This window comes from Ctenopharyngodon idella, chromosome 15 (assembly GCF_019924925.1).
Source record: "Ctenopharyngodon idella isolate HZGC_01 chromosome 15, HZGC01, whole genome shotgun sequence".
NCBI lineage: Eukaryota > Metazoa > Chordata > Actinopteri > Cypriniformes > Xenocyprididae > Ctenopharyngodon > Ctenopharyngodon idella.
This window is the reverse complement of record NC_067234.1, coordinates 21,684,996-21,701,633: the sequence shown is the minus strand read 5'-3', so window position 1 is coordinate 21,701,633 and position 16,638 is coordinate 21,684,996. Positions and strand designations below refer to the sequence as shown.

General features: G+C 40.0%; 1 protein-coding gene across 1 annotated transcript; it reads left to right on the top strand.

Moving 5' to 3' along the window:
- Window positions 1-534: 534 nt before the first annotated feature.
- On the top strand, window positions 535-9,119 carry cuzd1.1 (CUB and zona pellucida-like domains 1, tandem duplicate 1). Its single transcript, XM_051863997.1, has one exon. The coding sequence runs from the start codon at window positions 2,139-2,141 to the stop codon at window positions 7,371-7,373; it is 5,235 nt and encodes a 1,744-aa protein (XP_051719957.1). The 5' UTR covers window positions 535-2,138; the 3' UTR covers window positions 7,374-9,119.
- The last annotated feature ends 7,519 nt before the right edge of the window (window positions 9,120-16,638 follow it).

Here is a 16,638-nt window from a genome sequence, read left to right as displayed (position 1 = left end):
TGTTTCTACAGTAGCCCTAAATGGACAAACACTCTACAGAGCGCGTTTCATCACTATGTTGTTCTTCTTCTAAATGGTTCGTGTTTTTAGAGGCAGCTTGCATCGTCACTACGTTGAATATGCACAAAGTAGTAGTAATAGTAGTAGTAGTAGTCATCGTCTGGTTTATTAAAAGCAGAGACCGTTCTTTGTTTGAAGTAAGAAGAAACCTCATTGCTTCACACAAGCTACTCTCTGATCTCTCAGACGACGACATGTCGACCAGACAGCCACCGTAGCTTCTCCGAAAGGGAGGGGTGCACACCATTAGTTGCAGTTCGCAACCTCACCGCTAGATGACACTGAAATTTACACACTGCACCTTTAACATTAAGGACACAGATGGCAGCAGGTATATATTTGGCTTCTGTCACTTTAAGAAGTGCTTGACGTGTGTTCATTTTAGGCCCTGCGCAAGCGTATGTAACGGGTAGATATCATTTTTTTTAAATTATTATTTTGGGGGACTTTTATTTTGACGGGTGGACTGATTTTCGGTGTTCGGGGCGCACTGCGAGAGAGAGAGGGGAGAGGCCCGCTGCGTTTGAGAGTGTCACAAAAAGAAAGTGAGTGATGTGTCGTGTTCGAGAAGCTCGTTCGATGGTGTTAATCGGGGCTTTAGTCGACTAAGGGACGACAACATCAAGTGTTTTTGTGAACTGTAGCCCGCATTTCATCATTGGAGTTTTTGTGTCGTTTTGCTCTGCGGATTGCATTGCATTGGACTGCTGGAGTGACGCAGTAATGCTTTGTGAAGGCAACGAGGACTGTAAGTGCTTCTAAAGTACAGTTTTTCCTTGATTGACGACGATTGAAGAGATTTGTCACGTTTTTGCGGTGCTTTGCTCTCTTTACATTTTAATTGAGAAGCAGCCTTACGAACTAACAATTCAACCGAACTGGCCACACGTTATTTGTTTGTTTCGCACTTGTCATCGCGCATGAGGACTGAGAACGGCTGTACATTGCCGTTCGTGCGGGACGTAGTTTTTGAAGAAGATTCAAGTTTAAGACTATTTTGTGTAACCCTGCCATCCATTGACATTACTGATTGATTCATCCCAGTTTGATTCATTTGGGGGGTTTGACTCATCTCGATGCTTTTTCATTTTTTGGGGGGGGGATGTTCCATTGAGGCTGAGTGATTCAATTACAAGTTTGTTTCAACGCACGCTACGTCGAGACCACGCATCTCAAGTAATTTTTCTATGGACTGTTTTTTCCCAAGTTATTTTTTTTTTGTTTGATATTTTGATCTAATGAACCGTGAACTGTGAGAGTTCATTTGAACTACAGAACCCTATGTGAACTGTGAATGTGTACCTAAAGAGACGTTTCACGTAAGTGTTTCTAATGTGAAATTTCCTGGTTTTTGTTTTTTTTCAAGTGTGACTGTTTGACAGTGACCATTTGCGCGAAGAAAACTCAAGTGGGGTTTACGCAAAATTACAGGTGTTTTCCAACTTGAATAACTATTGGGTTTGATTATTGTATAGGTTAAAGGTCAATAACTCTTGCATTGAAGGTGATTGTGGCCTAGTGAGTTTGGAAGAAAACTCAAAGACTGTATTTTTTTATTTTTTTTGCTTTTATTTAGTGATTATTTAAATTAAAGTAACACTTCATTACAAGGAAGGAAAATATACACAGAAAATAAATCCTGTTTAATTTTTGTACTTACCTTCAGTGTATTATCTATTTATTTTTTCTTTTGGTTGAAAGCTGTCAGGGAGTAGGGGCGTCTTACCCACTTTATTAGATCAGGGAAGGGAGGAGTATTTTAGACTGTGTCTCACAAATACATTTACTTCAGGGAGCCATCTCGTGACATTATTCTACCTGAAGCCTACCCTTGTCGGTCTGTGCATCTCAATAAAGTAGGACACAACATATATACATTAGTATATAACAAGACCAAAAGCACTGAAAACGGGGACTAAGATCCTTTCGTTATTCAGTCTTCCAGGGCAGCTCTAACAAATTTCCCCTACGAGACGGGCTAAATACCCCGTCACAAAAGTGGCGTCACGAACAGGATAGAATTAGGCACATTGAATTAGTCACACGTCTCCAGGCCCGCAAGTTGTTGCTCAAGTAAGATGTCGGAGCTCGAGGAACTAAGACGAGAGATGGCGGAAATGCAAAGGCGGTTTGCAGAGCAGGCAGGGGCACTCGATCAAGCCAGAGCAGAGCAGAGAGAAGCTCTATCCCTAGCAAAGGTGGTAATTGAGAGCCAGACTTCTGCACAACCGACCCCAGCTGCCATTTATATTCCCCGAGACAGGAAGCTGCCTGAATTTAGTGGTTGCATGTCAAAGCCGGGAGAGCTGAGTATTGAAGAATGGGTAGTATCGATGAAGTCTGCATTTCAGGTCATGAGAGTTCCCACTGAGGATCGGATTGAGCTGGTTAAACAGAATCTAAAAGACGAGGCCAAAGCCACAGTGAAGTTTATGATGGATGGAAAGGAAGAGACGGTTGACAACATCTTCACTGTTCTCCTCGACACCTATGGAGATAAAGTGCCCATTGGTACGAGGCTTAAAGATTTCTATGATCGTGCTCAGAAGGTAGGGGAAACAATACGCTCCTATGCGTATGACCTTCGGGAAAGACTTAATCGTGTGCAGCGCAGAGAGCCAAACAGAGTGGCAGATGCTGAAAATGTTTTGAAGGAGCAGTTGGTGCTAGGCTTGCAAGATGACTTTTTGCGACGAGAGATGAAGCGTAGAGTTAAAGCTGAACCAGATTTGAGTTTTGTTCAGTTGATGCAGGCGGCAATTACCTGGTCAGAAGAGGAGGAAACACAGACTCCTAGCAATGTAAGGTCAGGTACCCGTGCCAGAGGGGTAGTGAATGCTGCTGCAGCACAGGATGCTTCCTCTGCTCTGTCGCTGGAGAAACTGCATGATGCGATCCAGAAAATAGCAGCTCGTCAAGAGGAACTATATCAAGCTGTTCATGGGAAAGAGAGAAATAGGCCACAGCAGAGCCATCCAAAGAAGCAACCATTAAAAGACAGTGAAGGTCGTTATATTTGTTATTCATGTGGTGAACCCGGACACACCAGTCGCTTTTGTCCGCAAGGTGGCAAGTTGAGGAGGGGTCCAGCTCCATCACAGCATACAGTGGAATTAGTTGAAGTTACTGAGAATGACTCTGGAGGTGCGGTGCAGAAAAGCCCAGGGCCCTCACTGATTAGATGTCACACAGCGGAATGGCTAGCTGATGAGACTGCTGAAAAACATAAGGGCAGTGCTTTTGGGGATTGCCTGTCGATTGAGGTGAAGATAGCTGGTGTCAAGACCAAGTGCCTCTTAGATACAGGGTCAGAGGTGTCCACCATATCTGAGTCACACTTCAGGCAGCACTTCGAGGACCAAAAACTGAAGTTATCCTCTGCGTGCTGGGTTAAGCTGACCGCGGCCAATGGACTGGACATTCCTGTCTTGGGATGCTTACAGGCTGATGTAGAATGTCTGGGAAAAGTACTTCCTGGGAAGTGTATATTTGTTCTGACTGACACAAGCCCTGATGTGAAGGAAATGAAAGGGATGTCTGGGATTATCGGGATGAATGTGCTCAATGAAGTTCAGTCCTTGTTCATCTCAGCGGAGGGAATGGAGAGGATTGATAAGTATAATCCGCGAGATGAAGCTCAGGTCCAGAGGGTGCTTGCTAGAGTTGAGAAAGAAGCTGGACATCTGAGGCCCGACGGAAGGATTGGTTATGTCAAGATTGCCGGAAGACAGGCTGTCACTATTCCTCCCCGCTGTGAGAAGGTGCTGGAAGGTCGTTGTGGAGTGTCACCCAGGGTGAGGAGTCATGTGCTTGTAGAGCCAGTAGCTGGAACAAGTTTGCCAAAAGGACTCTTAGTGGCTCACGTTCTTGCTAAAACAGAGGGTGGAAAGGTCCCTGTGCGTATGGTGAACTTGAGTGGAAAGGCTGTTAGACTTGCTCCCCGATCCAGAGTTGCTTCTGTGTATAAGCCCAAGGAGGTGATCACAAAGGATGTGCTCGAATTTGAGGAAGATGACGGCGTGCTTCATGTCAAGGAGTTGGTGCGAGACAAGGTTCAGGCTGATAAAACCTCACTTGTGCCGCTACCAGTTCCTGTTGAAGTGAACTATGAAGGACTCACACCAGAACAATGTGAGAGGCTCATTGAGTTGTTATCGAAGCACAGAGATGTTTTCTCCAAGGATGACCAAGATTATGGCTACACCACGGCTGTGGTGCACAATATTCCTACAAGTGAAGCACCACCAATAAAGCAGCGACATCGTAGAATACCACCACAGATATTCCAAGAGGTCAAAAGGCATGTCCAAGATCTGGTGTCCCAGGGAATTCTGAAAGAGAGCAGTAGCCCTTGGGCATCACCCGCAGTTATCGTCATGAAGAAAGATGGCAGTGTGCGTTTCTGCTGTGATTACCGAAAGCTGAACCAAGTGACGTGTAAGGATGCATATCCGCTTCCTCGGGTGGACGAGTCCCTAGACGCTTTGGGTAATGCTAAACTGTTCTCTACACTAGACCTGACTGCTGGGTACTTTCAGGTAGCGGTGAGCGAGAAAGATCGAGAGAAGACAGCTGTCACCACCCCATTTGGCCTGTTTGAGTGGACCAGGATGCCATTCGGGTTGTGCAACGCCCCAGCCACCTTTCAGCGCCTTATGGGAGTGGTGCTTGGTGACTTGACCTTTGATGTTCTTCTGGTTTATCTGGACGATGTCATTATCTTCTCCAAAGACTTTGAGAGCCACTGTGAGAGGTTAGAACTTGTCTTCAACCGTCTGAAACAGCATGGGCTAAAGCTAAAGCCGAGCAAATGCTTTCTCCTAAGGCCGGAAGTGAAGTTTTTGGGGCACCAGATCTCAGCAGAAGGCATAAAAGTGGATAACGAAAAAGTTAAAGTTCTGGACACGTGGCCAGTTCCGAAAAGTGTAAGAGAGGTCAGGCAAGTACTTGGGTTTATGAGCTACTATAGAAAATTCGTCCCAAGGTTCGCACAGATTGCCAAACCACTACATGCGTTGGTAGGTGGAGGAAAGAAAAATAGAACCTCTGCAAATTTCACCTGGAGTCAAGAATGCCAGGTTGCATTTGACGAGTTGAAGCAGTGCTTGATGTCACCCCCCGTCCTTGCATTCCCCAACTTCAGTTTGCCCTTTACACTTGCCACCGATGGAAGCCATCATGGACTGGGGGCTGTACTCAGTCAGAAGCAAGGAGGGACTGAGCATGTCGTGGCATATGCAAGCAGAGGTCGGAGGAGATCAGAGAAGAATGACAAAAACTATAGTGCGTTCAAACTGGAACTGCTTGCGTTGAAGTGGGCAGTCACAGAAAAATTCAGAGAATACCTTATGTATTCAAGATTCACCGTGATTACCGACCATAACCCGCTACGTTACCTTGATTCGGCTAACCTCGGCGCGGTTGAGCAACGCTGGGTAGCACAACTGGCAGAGTACAACTTTGAAGTATGCTACAAACCTGGCCGACTCAACACAAGTGCAGATGCATTATCGAGAATTCCTTCCAGGGAGGAACCGGAGAAGGATGATGATGGCAAGGATTTCATCCGGCTAGGAGCTGACGAAGTGAGGGCATGTTTGTGGCCGGCCAAAAGGTTTGACCAGGAGGAACCGGAAGGTAAAGCTGCGGTGCAAGCATCTGTAAGAGGAGAAATAAGTGGTTATAGCTGGAGCGAGATTGGAAAGCAGCAAAGGAATGACCCTGTGATCTGTCCCATTTATAAAGCAGTGTCCGAGGGCAAGAAACCAAGCAGAGCGGATCAAAGTTGTATGGAACCGAAACTGAAGAAGCTTGCCAAGGAGTTTGACCGTCTTAAGCTGCGGCAGGGAGTGCTGTTTAGATGCATCCTCGACCCTAGGGATGGAGAGGAGGTCTGGCAGGTGGTTGTTCCTGAACCTTTACAGCGTGATGTGTATGAGGGCCAACATGAACACGGAGGTCATTTCGGGGGGAGAAGTACATTGACTCGAATGAGACGAAGTTACTACTGGCCTACTATGTCTGTGGATGTTCCATGCTGGATAAGGCAGTGCAAAAGATGTATATTGGCCAAGGATGTTTTTCCCAGACTTCGAGCTCCTATGACATGTAGTAATGTCTCAGCCCCATTAGAGGTCCTCGCCATGGATTATACACAGCTTGAGCAGTCTTCTGGAGGGTACGAAAACGTACTTGTTCTTACCGATATGTTCACCAGAGTCACGGTTGCTGTTCCTACCAAGAATCAGACAGCAAACACCACAGCAAAAGCTCTGATTAAGCACTGGTTTGTTTATTATGGTTGCCCAGCTCGATTGCATTCAGATCAAGGCAGGTGCTTTGAGGCCAACGTGATCAAGGAGCTTTGCAAAATCTATGGTATAGGAAAGAGCCGTACAAGCCCATACCATCCACAGGGGAACGCTCAATGTGAAAGATTCAACCGTACCATGCATGATTTGCTAAGAACCTTGCCACCAGAGAAAAAGAGAGATTGGAAGACTCACCTTCCGGAGCTGGTGATGGCTTACAACAGTCATGTCCATTCATCCACTGGTTATTCCCCGTTCTATCTGATGTTTGGAAGAGATGCACGTTTACCAATGGATGTGCTTGGGGAAAAGGATTTAGAAGAGGTTGAAGTTGATAACCTGGATGATTGGGTGAAAAGTCATCATGCAAGATTGAAGACTGCTGTGGAGGTTGCAAACGCAGTGTCTCAAGGGGCTTCCAGAAGAAGAAAGAGAATATATGACCGCAAGTCGTTTGGAGCTCTTGTGAGGCCTGGAGATCGAGTGCTACTGCGTAATCACAAACACAGGGGTAGAAACAAAATTCAGGATAAATGGGAAGACACACCGTACATAGTAGTAAAGCAAAACCACTCAGACATACCTGTGTTTACTATTAAACCGGAAAAGGGGGGTTCGGTGAAGGTAGTACACAGGGATCAGCTTCGGCACTGTTCATTCCCGTCACCTACGACACCGCGTGCACACTGGCGCAGATTGAGAGACAAGCCAGAATCAGACACAGACATGTCAGACGTTATCTGCTTTCCAGAAACTGTACAACATTCCACTTACCACGCACACACAAGGGTGGATCAAGGGGAGTCAGGGGAAGTAGGACAGCATGACAGCAATGGGGGTCAGGATGTAATATCAGAATCAGAGTTGAGGGTACAAGATGATTCAGATGATGCTGATGTTTCAGAAGTTGAGAGAGAAAGTGTTCCTGAGTTCAGACGTTCTCAGAGACGAAACAAGGGTACCTTACCTGTGAAATACAGGAAAGACTACATTCTAAAATAAGAGTTCATAAAGTTCTGTAACTTTTAAGGTATTGGGAGATTGAGTTGTACATTTGTAATGTGATGTCTTCCTAATATGTTGTTTGTGTTTCACAGATGAACCTACTGGAAATGTCGATGGAGTGGCAGGGTTTAGCAGGGGGGAAATGTAACGGGTAGATATCATTTTTTTTAAATTATTATTTTGGGGGACTTTTATTTTGACGGGTGGACTGATTTTCGGTGTTCGGGGCGCACTGCGAGAGAGAGAGGGGAGAGGCCCGCTGCGTTTGAGAGTGTCACAAAAAGAAAGTGAGTGATGTGTCGTGTTCGAGAAGCTCGTTCGATGGTGTTAATCGGGGCTTTAGTCGACTAAGGGACGACAACATCAAGTGTTTTTGTGAACTGTAGCCCGCATTTCATCATTGGAGTTTTTGTGTCGTTTTGCTCTGCGGATTGCATTGCATTGGACTGCTGGAGTGACGCAGTAATGCTTTGTGAAGGCAACGAGGACTGTAAGTGCTTCTAAAGTACAGTTTTTCCTTGATTGACGACGATTGAAGAGATTTGTCAAGTTTTTGCGGTGCTTTGCTCTCTTTACATTTTAATTGAGAAGCAGCCTTACGAACTAACAATTCAACCGAACTGGCCACACGTTATTTGTTTGTTTCGCACTTGTCATCGCGCATGAGGACTGAGAACGGCTGTACATTGCCGTTCGTGCGGGACGTAGTTTTTGAAGAAAATTCAAGTTTAAGACTATTTTGTGTAACCCTGCCATCCATTGACATTACTGATTGATTCATCCCAGTTTGATTCATTTGGGGGGTTTGACTCATCTCGATGCTTTTTCATTTTTTGGGGGGGGGATGTTCCATTGAGGCTGAGTGATTCAATTACAAGTTTGTTTCAACGCACGCTACGTCGAGACCACGCATCTCAAGTAATTTTTCTATGGACTGTTTTTTCCCAAGTTATTTTTTTTTTTTTTTTTTGATATTTTGATCTAATGAACCGTGAACTGTGAGAGTTCATTTGAACTACAGAACCCTATGTGAACTGTGAATGTGTACCTAAAGAGACGTTTCACGTAAGTGTTTCTAATGTGAAATTTCCTGGTTTTTGTTTTTTTTCAAGTGTGACTGTTTGACAGTGACCATTTGCGCGAAGAAAACTCAAGTGGGGTTTACGCAAAATTACAGGTGTTTTCCAACTTGAATAACTATTGGGTTTGATTATTGTATAGGTTAAAGGTCAATAACTCTTGCATTGAAGGTGATTGTGGCCTAGTGAGTTTGGAAGAAAACTCAAAGACTGTATTTTTTTATTTTTTTTTTGCTTTTATTTAGTGATTATTTAAATTAAAGTAACACTTCATTACAAGGAAGGAAAATATACACAGAAAATAAATCCTGTTTAATTTTTGTACTTACCTTCAGTGTATTATCTATTTATTTTTTTCTTTTGGTTGAAAGCTGTCAGGGAGTAGGGGCGTCTTACCCACTTTATTAGATCAGGGAAGGGAGGAGTATTTTAGACTGTGTCTCACAAATACATTTACTTCAGGGAGCCATCTCGTGACATTATTCTACCTGAAGCCTACCCTTGTCGGTCTGTGCATCTCAATAAAGTAGGACACAACATATATACATTAGTATATAACAAGACCAAAAGCACTGAAAACGGGGACTAAGATCCTTTCGTTATTCAGTCTTCCAGGGCAGCTCTAACAAATTTCCCCTACGAGACGGGCTAAATACCCCGTCACACGTATTACATTTTTTGTCATTTTCGCAGATCTGTGTGAACGGGGATGGTTTTGACAGTGTTGTTGTCTGTGCGTGAAAAACGCAAAGGAAAAGGTTTTCCATTTTTAGTACATCGTTCTTGTGTAAACGTACCCTTAGACAACTCATTGTGATCAAAGACCAAATACAATGCTAGAGCATCCAAATTGTTCTGTAAACAAACATTTGCCAGATCTGCTAGGCAATGAAAGTTAATAACAGCTAAACATATGTAACTGTGCACACCAAAGCAGCAAATGAATCTCAGGAATGGCGCCTTAAAGATGTCAGTGAAAGAGAAAAAGACACAGAGAGAGTAAGAGATCAGCCATATAAACAACTGCATTGCAGTCAGTCTGTTTTTGTTATTGCACACCAGTTGCATGAAGTAATATTACCTCTGGCTTTAATTCCAGAACTCTTTGATGCTTTTGCCACAGATTGGCAGCATATGGAGAATGCATATGTTTCATACAAAAAAAAGCCAATGTGAGAAGGTGTAAACATTAACCCCTTAGGATGAAGACCTTTTTCCACTCTATTGCTTCCTTTCTATTACAGCCAGGGCTCAAAATGAACTTTATGCCACAAATGCCAATAGCAAGTGCATTGAGAAATGTATAGATAACACTGTAAGTTTGAGGTTAGTAAGGTTTTTTTTTTTTTTTTTTTTTAAGTCTTTCTAACGTATTCATTTTGATGGCTTACTCCAAGAAATATCCCAAATATATTTCACCACAAGGACTTTTAAGCACCCTAGATACATTTCTGATGGTAAATTTTCCACTAATGTAAAAGTCTATAGAGGAGGCGTGAATCACAACAGTCTTTATAACTTCCATTGAACAGTTCTTAAAAGAATCTTTTTTTCTTAGTGTGAAAGACATTTTAAAAATCTGAAGAACCCTTTTCCACTACAAAGATCCTTTTGTGAAATGGAAAGGTTCCATGGATGTTAAAGCTTCTTCATGGAACCACAGATTCCAATAAAGAACTGTTGTTTTTAAGAGGCATGATGCTACGACTACTAATGGAAGCACTGATATCCACCAGACAGTTGGATAAAGCAGTTGAACAGAAACGGCTACTTGCAATCAACGAAACCAAGACCTTCAGTGATTGAATTGCTGTGAAGACTATGTTTTATTTAAATTGCTCACATCAGCAAAGGTCAAACTAATTCTGTCAGCTGGACTTGTGATAGTGATAGGAATAGTTACAATAATTACAATTCTGTCATCATTTACTCTCCCTCATGTCATTCTAAACATGTATGACTGACTGACTTCATTTTGAAGAATGATTCAACTGCCCATGTAATGAAAAATTATGCAGTCCAAAACAACATCAAAACCTATCGACTTTCACTGTATGGACAAACAAAACAGTGCTTTTTTCAAAAATAATTTTTTGTTTTTCTGCAAAAAAAGAAAATTAAGGCCTATTCACACTAAGGACAATAACTATAAAGATATAGTTCTAAAGATTGCGCTAAATATAATGAGTCTACACCACAACTATAACGATAATGTCACAAAGAAATATCATTGTAATCACTTTCAGAACATTTTTTTTCCATCTGATGAATGATAAAAACATTGACAGCCAATCAGAATCCATCCTGCTTTAACGAGCTCGAGGATTTAAAGTGGCAGATGACAAAACTGCAGCACGTGCTTTTAATAAGTAGAACAAAACAGTCTGCTGATGTGGATGCTAATATACTTATTTTTGCATTAACTATCCCTTTAAATCATGTATTATGCTACAGTTCCTAATAAAATAGCACCTCTCTAGTTTGCTTTTGGCATTTTCACAAGAAAACAACCATTGAGAATTTATCATTTAACACAATTAGGCCATAATTTGGTTTGCACAACATCTAATCACCAACCTGGGTACAATATGCCTTCTTCTGAGGATGTATGGAGTTTTATCACGCAGGAGTCTCGCATTTTCAGCGGTGAGAGACAGCAAATATGTTTTGTGGATAATAATAATGATTCTTGAAATGGTTTGTGTGTCTTATTACCCAGAATTCACTGGGGCTGGTTTGCGTTGCATGGTAGAACAGAGTGTCTCCAAGCAAATGGGTCAGCAGGAGTAGGTCGTTGTATCAGAGGGCTACAATTTCGCAGCAGAGTGACAGGATGGACCCCGAACTGATCCTGATTTCTAAGGCGATTGCGCTTCTGTTGACTCCTTCGCCCACTTCTCCTGGACTATCATTATTTTTGCAAGATGACGAGTTGTATGAAAGGCAAATCAGCCTGTCTCTGCTCTGGCATCTTGTCTAAACATGTCTGTTGCGGTGAGATTGTCTTGTTTTTGCTTCAGTGAAGACTAGGGGGACTTTGGTCTTGCCGGGTCCAGGCTTGCAGGAGGTGCTGCTTTACTGTTCTCTATGACATAAACAGAAACTGAGAGCCCTCTTCTCCGGCACTCAGGAAGGATGTGTTCCTTCAGGCGAACAGCTCATCTAAATGATCAAAGACACAGCACTTTTGTTCCCATCCTGCCATGTTACATGAGTCAGCTCAAATCGCAAAGTGTATCCATCTAATATGGTTAAGTTTACATGCATGCTTACCCAAGGGGGAAATAAACACCTTGTTTTTTTGTGGTGTAGGTAAACATGCCAAATGTACTCATAATTGCTTAATGCTTAGCAGTGATGCTATCAAACATAAAAGTGTGTACAGAAATACTTGTTTTCTGTCATTAAATTGGATATTTATGAACCAGAACATTGGCATTTATATATATATATATATATATATATATATATATATATATATATATATACACACACAACGTTTATAGTTTGATATACTGTATGGCATTGGTTCACAACTACAGGGTCCAAAGTTGGCTCTCCTCTGTGTCAGGGAAAACAGGGAAAAATAATGTTAAATGCAAATAATACAATGTAACAAATTAAAATTACCCATAGCAGATCTATACAGGTGGAGCTGGGGAAGGCGGAGTAAGGAATGTAATGTAATTATAAAGTGTCATGGCGGACGAGCAAACCCACCATATTTTTATAGATACTACTGTTATTTTGTAACTGAATGTAGTTTTAAGAGTTTTCAGACGAGGATATAGTTGTTTAGACCTCAGATATGTGAAGAAAACAGCTTCATCTCTTGCAGTCTTTTGAGGATTTGCTGCTGACTCTTATGTAGATAGTGTTTAAACATGAGGTATAATTCGTTTTGGGTATATCAAATGGGCAATCGTTGGTCTTATTAATCTACTTGTTCCAGAGCTAATAGATTTGGCTTAAGGGCTATATTAAGTTTCATTACTTTATATTTACATTGAAATTAAATCCTGTACTAACTAGAGCGCTGCTTTTGTATGTTTAACTGAACTGTTTCCTTGTGTTTATTTCCTATTTTACTTCTTATACTGTTATAATGGCTATTGCTGTTAATTTAAATATTATTGTTCAATAAATAATATTTTATATTAATAACATGAAGTATTTTTTGGTATTGAGAAAGAGTGTTAGTGATTTCAATTTCAGTGAAAGTTACATTAATACGCCACGAGATGGCGCCAAAGACTGTCTTTATGAGTGAGTCAGTCAGTCGCAAAGACTTTTATTTTGAAATGGACTGAAACAAGGAAACAAGGACGTTGCTTGTAGGCTACTTTATACATTTTACGAGACGCAACTGACAATTGCATTGATTAGCGCTGTCATGAGAATGTCTTTAAATGTTGAAAGGACAAAGAGTTTTCTTCAGCAGACATTCAAACTGATTTTGTGATTATGAATATAAGATTGACCTGAACAAAATCAGCTAGAAGCAGGTAATACACTCGCTCAGGCGATCTCTCTCTCATAATACTCTTCAAATTACAATGAGCTTCACTGAAGCGACTCAACCTTCCTTCGTTACTAGTTCTACATTTCTAAGTACTAATTTTAAAATTGTTGACTGTTAAACTGTCAACTTGAGATTTGAATCTGTGGCGGAAGTAGTTCCTCACAAAAGAGAGGTTTTAAAGACAATCCGTTGTTATTTCTTATTTATTTAAACAGTCGAACTGTTGTATACATGCAATATCACACTCGCAGCCAGTGTGATATGGCTCGATATACAGCTATATCGCACGGCTACGAGTATGATATTGCTCATATTATATATATATTAGTACTGGCCCTTAATAGAGTACCTCAGGGATGACGTGTTTTTGTAGGCAAAACCCGGAAGCAAGTTAGCATTTTAGGGTTTTTTGAATGGGTTTTTGCTAAATCGCCTGAAATAAGGTCTGTGGTTAACAAAGCCTCTAAATATTTTCACTTTTTGATCTATGCCATAAAACACACCAGTTATAACCCGCTCGTGATTTTTTTTTTAAACCTTTATTGTGTCTTAAAAACGGCGGTTGCTAATGAATTGCTAAAAGGGACTACTTCCATTGGTGGGGACTTTAGACGTCATCATGACAAATAAGACATTTAGACAGCATTTCTCATGAAAAAGTGGATAAGTATTCATACACAGCGCAGATCATAATCAGTGAGCATGTTTTTAAATCAAGTTGTTTTTTAAATAAAGTTTGAGGAAGCTTGGTGGTGGTGACGTTGATCCGCGATCATGGTGTGCTGTAATCCGTTTATAGCCTACTGTTAGCTTTTTATATCTGACGACTTTATTTAGGCTTCAAAATTTATAAATGTTGTGTTAACTTGTACAGATTATCTTGATAGACAAAACGTGTAAGTGTCATAACCATTTGTTAAACACAGAGCTTATTTTTTGCGATTTTCCAAAAGTTTGTGGGAAAAATGCATAGGCTTTCGATCGAGGGAACCCGTGCGCCGCTAACTTCCAGGTTGGCCTACAAAAACACGTCATCCCTGAGGTACTCTATTTATGCTGATTTTATACAAAAAAAAAAAAAAAACTTATTAAAAATAGCTTCCATTTTTTGCCATACAAAATATCATTTTTTAATTGATTTTGAGGTGAAATATGAATCATTTCATTGTGAAAATAACTAACACTGGGGATTTAATTAGATTTCATTTGAATGTAAGCATAATATTTAGAAGTGATTTTGTACACTTAATAACCTCATTTGGCAAACCTGCAGAAAGCGCCGGCCTTGACGTTTATTCCACTATTCTCATTTATTACTCTGTTGCTAAGAGACAGTCTGTCTGATTGCTGCAAGATGAGATGCTGTCGTTACTTCCTTCGGAGGTCAGTACCAAAGAAGAAGGCGCGTTCTTGCTTGTCACTAGGGATGTTCTTTGGTCACAACCATGTGAAGTTGTCTACTGCATCCGAGGAGGAGGATTTATTTAGACAATATATATTAAGACGGTAGCTATTCTGATCTTTGGAGGAAAAACATAAACGTTGTGAATCACACTTGATATAGTTTGAGGCCGAATCGACAGACTGCAGTTTAAAAATAGTGTGGTATACAAGCAGAAGGAAGGCTTCCAGTGTGTGGGAACTGCATATAGCATTCCTCACAGAAGGCTATGTTATCTGTTTATTTACAGTATCTTCTGGGAAAATTCATGAAGTGAATCTATATTGGCTTTGAAGTTTTAATACCATAGGGATGAACACAGGGCAATCTGTATAACCTGTATTTTTATTGCATGCACTGCTGAGAGCGTTAGGCTACAGGCTTTATAAATGCTGCTTGTTTCCTTTCCTAAATCCTTCAAAGAAAAAAAGTATCTGAACTAGTTCCAAAAATCTGCAGTATTTTAAACTATATTGAGGATAAATCCTATAAAAGAGGATAGAGGAGGGAAACTGTGTTTATAAAAGCCAACAAATGAGTGATGTAATGGTCAGAAAGCAGCTTGGGGGTGTCGACAAATGATTAAAGACGATGAGAGGTCCTGGTCGTTTAGGTCGCAGATAAAGCGGATACAGTCCAGAGTTCAAGGAAGTTTCAGAGCGCTCTCATTTCATCATGACCCTGTGACTCTTAAACACTTGAGTTGGCACAGAATTGTGGGTGTCTGACATAATAATCCTTCTGATTCTTTCTCATCCGTTCCCTTTCAGAGAATCTAAAACTGCAGTCGCACAGCTGCCAGTCCTCTGCGCCATGCAGAAAATCTTTTAAATGATATCAATCTACCAAAATCACTCTTTTAATCCAGGATGAAATACTTGCTAGACAATTTCTTGCTTCTTTTGCATTTTTCATATGATCTTTTCATCCTCAGGCAGTTCATATCTTTTCACTTTTTTATCTTTTATCGTTTTAGAGTACATTAAAGTGTTACACGGATTTAGACTGGAATTCACAGCAGTAAAATCAATGGACTGCCGTGCATTTAATCAAGGAAAACTGTTTGAAGCAAATGAAATGATGTGGGAGGGAATGCAGAAAAAAAATAATTTTATTTTTTACCCTTATCCCACACCCAGACTTTCAGTCTTTAAATATGAAAATCCACCTTGACAATATGATTATTGAATGTTTAAAACTATGATGACATAAAGAGAGTGAAATAATCAAAAGAAAAAAGCAATGATTATAATGATAGTGATTTTATTATTACTGTTATTATATTTCATTATTTATTTATTATTACTATTTTTATAATACACTCTAAAAAAAAAAAAAAAGCTGGGTTAAAAACAACCCAAGTTGGGTTGAATATGGACAAACCTAGCTGTTACGTGCTGGGCAGTTTTGTTTAACTCAACTATTGTTTAAAAATTACTATATGGCTGGCTTAAAATGAACCCCAAATAGATTGAAATTGAAAATCAGGCACATAATTACTAGAGGCAACAATAATAATCAAAAGGTGAACATTTATTAATAAGCGATTTAATAAATGTTTATTGTTTAATTGCTCATTAAACTTTTAATAAATGTTCATTTATTAAACATATTAATTAATATTAGTTTCCAACATATTTTGAGATCATTTTAAGCAAGCAATACAGTAATTTTTAAACGATAGTTGAGTTAAATAAATCTTAAAACAACCCATTCGCTGGGTTTGTCCATTTTCATGTTTTTAACCCAGCATTTTTTAGAGTCTACATTAAATCAATTATTAAAATAATGATTTTTATTTTCACAAAGAAAATTAACTATACATTTTTTTTATATATATATATATTGCATATTTAAAACTATTATAATCTATACAGAGTGGAATAATCACAAACCTTTTCAGTATTTATTGAGCGATATGACAATATTTATTATGTGATATATATTATATATAAAATGATTTTTTTTTTTTTTTTGAATTAATTTTTTTTAAATTATTTTGACTATCCCAGAGTTGTGGTGTTATTTCCTCACCACTAAATAGTTTTGTTTTTCAAAAAAGTGAAGGAAAATAAAGAAAAATAAAGATCAATAAAATAATTTTTGAACAAAATACAATATTTGATTATTGCATCTTTTTTTTTTTTTTTTATGTTTTACTTAATTATGCATTGGATACATGAAATGCTAAATTAGACTTAGTAAGACAAATAAGTTTGA

Excerpts from the sequence above, each read along its gene's own strand:
- cuzd1.1 (XM_051863997.1), top strand. The coding sequence starts at position 2,139 with ATGTCGGAGCTCGAGGAACTAAGACGAGAGATGGCGGAAATGCAAAGG.